Source organism: Lipotes vexillifer, unplaced genomic scaffold, assembly GCF_000442215.2.
Source record: "Lipotes vexillifer unplaced genomic scaffold, Lipotes_vexillifer_v1.1 scaffold1077, whole genome shotgun sequence".
Taxonomy (NCBI): Eukaryota; Metazoa; Chordata; class Mammalia; order Artiodactyla; family Lipotidae; genus Lipotes; species Lipotes vexillifer.
Genome location: NW_006784237.1, coordinates 304377 through 310226, shown reverse-complemented (window position 1 = coordinate 310226; position 5850 = coordinate 304377). Strand labels below are relative to the sequence as shown.

At 36.7% G+C, this 5850-nt stretch overlaps 1 protein-coding gene across 1 annotated transcript in view; it reads left to right on the top strand.

Moving 5' to 3' along the window:
* LCA5 (lebercilin LCA5) overlaps positions 1–5288 on the top strand; it is a 54784-nt gene extending 49496 nt beyond the window's left edge. The window contains exons 6-7 of the mRNA XM_007456620.1: positions 2426–2558; positions 4432–5288. Coding sequence (XP_007456682.1) covers positions 2426–2558; positions 4432–5288 — 990 coding nt within the window. The remainder of the gene's footprint in view (positions 1–2425; positions 2559–4431) is intronic.
* Positions 5289–5850: the final 562 nt, after the last annotated feature.

Sequence of the window (5850 nt, the reverse complement as noted above, 5' to 3'; positions counted from 1 at the left end):
GGGAAAGAGATAACATCTGTGCATTTTATTAAACTCCTTTGGATTGACTCTTAGTTAACCCTGCATCTTTCAGATGCTTCAGAAATGTCAATTGTACTTTCTAGGTTGGAGGAAGAAGAAAAGAAAATTTTCTAAGTTTCTTACCTTTTATGTCTCTTACCAGATAGTCTCTAAAAATCCTTCTGGCTTTTATGTTTAATAGCAAGTTATAGTAGCTTTCAAATGATTTGTTAGAATTTGACTACATTTAATTTTTTTGGCCTCCTATGTGAGAGAATTTTATAGTTTAGCTGAATGTTGAGCAAAGTAATTGCAGTGGAATCTGACTTTATATCATTCAAATTAGAGTGGAATTCAGGAGGTCTGTGTTGCATCTTCATTTAAAAGGACTCATACTGAGTACTGGAAGGTCCTTTTCTCTAATAGGGTTTTATCTTTAGTGTTTACAGTTGAAACTCTAAAGAAAACAATATACGAGGGATCCTGCATATTTCATATAATGCTGTATTTTTGATACTACTTGTAAGTATCCCAGGGATCCTGAGATCCCTTCCTGTGTGTGGACTGAATTGATTCCTGTGTGTACTCTAGTTTTTTTTTTTTTTTTCCCTTTATTTTGTTTTTGTTTTACAATTTAGATAAGTTAGCTGTATCTACTAAGTGTGTTTCTTCCTATATTTCCAAATCCTTGAGACTAGATCATGTTAATTTTTTTTTTTTTTGAAAAGGCAAAGTGTGGAATAGCAAAGTAATTCTTAATTTTAGAAGGGTTAAAAAATTTGCCCTTTATAAGATCCAGCAGAAGCAGCAACCTGATATAGTGAAAGAGGATGTAGCCCTGGAGTTAGCACTGCGTTTTAATTAAATTACAGTTCTAACATTTTAGTGACTTGTGTGACTTGTTGGAGCCTCAGTTTCCTAATCTATAAAACAAGGGTGGGTTACCCTTCAGGGCTGTGGTAATAACTAATCACGAAGTTTATAAAGCCCTTAAGACTAATCCTGCCACTTTGAGGGGTCCCAGCAAATGGGAACTCTGTTAGTAAAAGTATAAGCTGTTGCTATTGGAAAGAGACCCAGAATACAGTGGCTCAAGCAAGAGATAAGATTCTTTCTCTTGTAATAAACTGAAGGTCAGTGGGTAGTCCCCAGGATAGGTAGACACCTTTGTTCATGGTAGCCATTCTCTATCTCATTGTTTTTCGATCATGAAGCGTGTAACCACATCTGTGTGGTTGCAGTTGTCTTATCATACCTGGGAGAAGGAGGAATGAGGAAGTGGAGGGCAAGCAGCTTTTGTTTTTATAAATGTGATCAGAAGTTGCATACATACATCCACTCACATTCCATTGGTCCTGTCTTAGCTGCAGGGGAGGCTAGCAAATGTGGTCTCCGGTTAGGCAGCCCTGTGCTCTGCTAAAACTTAAGGGATTCTGTAACAAAAAGGAAGAAGGGGAAAATGGATACTAGGAGACAATTCTCTACAAATCCACTAGTAATAAATTTTACTTTTATTAAGAAAAATTACACACACACGTGAAAGGGACCATAAGAAACAATAAATTTTAAGTTTACATTTTTATTTGATTTAAATATTATAAGATTTATTAATTGGAGACCTTGGGCATCGTATATACTTGAAAGATTCTATGCCATTGTCACTGCCGGTGTTACAGCTCAACACCATATCACTTGGCCTTTAATAGTTGATGAATAGCCTTTATTGGTCAACTGAATTCATCAGATTTTGTTGTGAAATATGCAAAGTTAGGATGCCTCTTTTTTTTTTTAATAAACATTTATTTTATTTATTTTTGGCTGTGTTGGGTCTTCGTTGCTGCGTGCGGGCTTTCTCTAGTTGCAGCGAGCGGGGCTACTCTTTGTTGCGGTCGCAGGCTTCTCATTGCGGTGTCTTCTCTTGTTGCAGAGCACGGGCTCTAGGTGCATGGGCTTCAGTAGTTGTGGCTCGTGGGCTCTAGAGTGCAGGCTCAGTAGCTGTGGCGCACAGGCCTAGTTGCTCTGCGGCATGTGAGATCCTCCCAGACCAGGGCTCGAACCTGTGTCCCCTGCACTGGCTGGTGGATTCTTAACCACTGTGCCACCAAGGAAGCCCAGTAAGGATACTTCTGATACTTGTCTTTTCAGAATTTTATGTAGGGCATTGGCTTTGCTTCCATTATATTGATTCTGATATGTTTTCCAAATGCCTCTTTAAAAATTTTAACTAAAGTAAGAAATAATCTTGTGTGCTTTTGAAAATCTTTCAAAGGTGGTAACTTGTAGCTTGCTGCTTTAGAAATGGAAAATTTGCTTTAATTTCTAACCGTTGGGATTGTGCTTAATGGGAGATAAATCTATGATGTTTAAATTGCTTTTTCCCCCTTTTCCTGCATGTGAACTTGCATTAAAAAAAAATGTATAATAGGATCTGGAATCTCAAGAGAGAGATGATCATGAAGAAGCAGGGATTCTAAACCCACTTGTGGAAAGAGAAGACAAATTTGTTAAAGATCAAGGACTCCATGCTGTGAAACAGGAGGCTGAGAAGCTGGAGGATGGTAAGAAAGAGTTTAAGCAAGTGATAAGTCAGCATCCCTTGGAAAAGAAAGGGTTAATATCCCCTAATACCTTCCAGCTGAACAGTGAATTGGTTATACAGAACAAGAAAAGGTTGATACAGTGGTGGGGGGAGTCTATCAAGCAGTCACAAACATTTGAATGAAGTTACTAAGGAAAGAAAAAGAATGAAGACTGTAAGTCCGTTGCTATTTGGGATTAGGGGATAGAAACAAGTTACCTTCAGAAAATTCAGATGAAGTAGAATTCAGTTGAAAGGGGAAAAAAATTCTTTGTGTATTAACTAAAGCTTGATGAAGAGGTAACTGAAAGACAACCCTGTTTATTGGCTTGACCTTGAGACTGTCTAGTCTGTAGACCAGCCCAAACATTAAAATCAATGAATTGTGAGGCCTTGAATATATTCCTATAATTTTTCTTCGGTTTTAATATATAAAATAAATCTTTAACATATTCAACCATTAATGTGGAAGTTTAGTGAACCAATTCACATAGTTTCAGATACTGGAAATGAAGTTCAGGAATAAATTCATTTCCATTTGGATAAAATGTCTTAAAGGTATAAGCAAGAAGGATCCCAGACTCTAATCCTTTGCATGCATTTTATTGATTATGTATTAGCTGCTTACAGAGAAATACTGTTTTTCCCTTAAAGTTAACAAAAAATCATGACCTAATTGTTGCTTAGAGTATGTATATTTTTGTGTGTGTATTTAAAACAATCTAACAGTTGAAATAGAAGCCACATTTATATCGCTGTTGGCTAAACCACAAAGGAAGACGCTTGCGCATGTTAAACTATAGAGTAGAAAATAGGTATTATGGTCAGTTCTGTCTAGGAACCAGGAAAAGGAATAAAGTAACAGAAGACTATCACTTCTTTGTCATTTTTGACTGATTTTTTTTTTTTTTCCCCTGGAGTCTGTGTGGAATGATCTGATTATCAGTGAGAATATGTGCCATTTATAAAGTTACCAAATGCGTAGTGTTCTTACATGTTTAATATTTTTAGTTTTTTCGTTTAGAAATCCTTTCAAACTTATAGTAAAGTGGCAATAATAGCCAGAGAACCACTTAAGAGTAAGTTGTATACTTCATGGCCATATCCCATATCCTAAAACACTTTTGTATGTATTTCTCCGAAATAAGGACATTCTCTTTTATCATTCCAGTATAGTTTAACTTCAGGAAATTTAACTTGGATACAACACATTTCTCCAATCTGCCGTCCACAGTACAGTTTTGTCAGTTGACACAGTATTGTCCTTTATAGCATTTTCTTCCCTTTAGGATGTGATCATGAGTTGCATTTAGTTCTCATATCTTTTCAGTCTCCTTTCATCTAAAACAGCTTCTCAGCCTTTTAAAAATATTTTGTGAGATTAACATTTTTCATGAACACCGACCCCCTTTTTTAATAAAATGTTTCTTGTTTGGGGTTTATCTGAAGTTTTCTGTTAATTAAATTCAGGTTATTGCATCTTCTGTCAGAACACTGCACAAGTGATGTGTCCTTCTCAGGGTATGACATCCAAAGGTTCAGTTTATTTTTAAATTTAAAATAAAAGTCTTTGCTCCACCCATCCCACCATCCTCCATTCAGTGTACAGCACACTATTAGGTGTAAAAAATAGGCAGAGAACCTTCTTCCTCACCCCTAACTTGAAGAACAAAATTTTTTCTATAATTGTGACTCTTAAGTATATATTAAGTATATGTTATTTTTTGAAACCCTGAATATCAAGTCTAAAAATGAAATTAGATAAAGCTATTGTTCTGTAAAAGATGAGAGTTTTCTTATTTGAAAATACTGACTACTATAAAATCCCAGTTTTAAAATTTGATTTTATACAGAGCGGGAAAGAGAAGAACTTGCTAAAAAGCAGAAGGAAAAGACATCTTTGTTGGAGAGAGAAGAAAAGCCAGTGTTGGAAACTGGAAGATACCAAATGGAAACGTACCAAATTCAAAATACTGATAAGTTGGAAGAAGAGGAAGAAGAAAGGCTAAAGAGAGAAATGCTACTTGCTACACTGAATGGAATCAGCAGAGAACTCCAAGGTTCTTGGAATCGAAAATATCCTTCTCTGCCATTGCTTCCTGATGTGGAATCAAAACTGCGCTCCCCAGAGAGAAACCCCAAAACACACACATTCTTTGAATCCTCAGAGAGATTATTTAATGGGCATCATTTGCAAGACATCAGTCTTTTCAGTACAAAAGGCGACGGTCAGAATCCGGGCAGTATCAGAAAACCAGCCTCTCCAGATGAGCTTGCATTTGGTAGCTATGTGCCTTCATTTGCGAAAAGATTAGGGAAGACAAATCCAGTTAGCCAAAAAAGTAGCCTTTTGGATTTCCAAAGAAACAATATAGAGAAATTTCGTAAAGACAGCGTCGATTTAATTACAAGAAAAGAGAAAAAAGCTAATCTGATGGAACAGCTATTTGGTGCCAGTGGCGGCAGCAGCACTTCCTCTAAAAGCAGTGACCCAAATTCTCTGGCTGCCACCAATGTAGACTTTGACCCTCTAAATTTTCTCCCTGGGGATAAAAGCGGCAGGGGTAGGGAATATGATGATGACGAGGACTTCAGCGAAGGAAGAAGTTTTAATCCAAATAGACGCCAATTAAAACATGCAAACAGTAAACCAGCAGTAAAAGCAGCTGACTCTGTAGAAGATGAAATTGAAGAAGTGGCCCTGAGATGACTGACGGGCGTACATATTGTTTCCAATTGGAAATCTTAAAATGTTTTAATACAGTATTTATTATAAACATAGACTTTTTAATAAATATTAAGAAGTCCTTATTAAGCAATAGTTTTTAAAGTATAAATACAGCGGAAATAAAAAGTAGATCGTATCACACCGCATAGCTAGTTTGCCGAGAAGGAGGCATGCTCTTTTGACTGAAACCGAAAACAGAGATGCATCTTACTTTCTTTTTACAAATAGGTTTTACCTCTGAATCAGCTCAGTGGGGAGTTTTACTCCATTGGCGTACGTATTCATTTTCTATTTCATCCCTATATATTTATTTATTTATTTAATTTTTGGCCCTATCCTCTCTGAGCTAAGTACAGTCTTCCTGCTGATTGTCGAATGGAAATAATGAAGAGTGAGAGGCTCTGTTGGGAAGTGTGGCAAGGCTGAGGTACTCTTTAAGTGGAACAGTGACAACATGGGGACTTGCCATTCCTCCGGAAGCAACCACAGTTAAATGCTACTCATTTCCCAATTACAGAGTCTCGTTAAATCACTTACCTCCAGC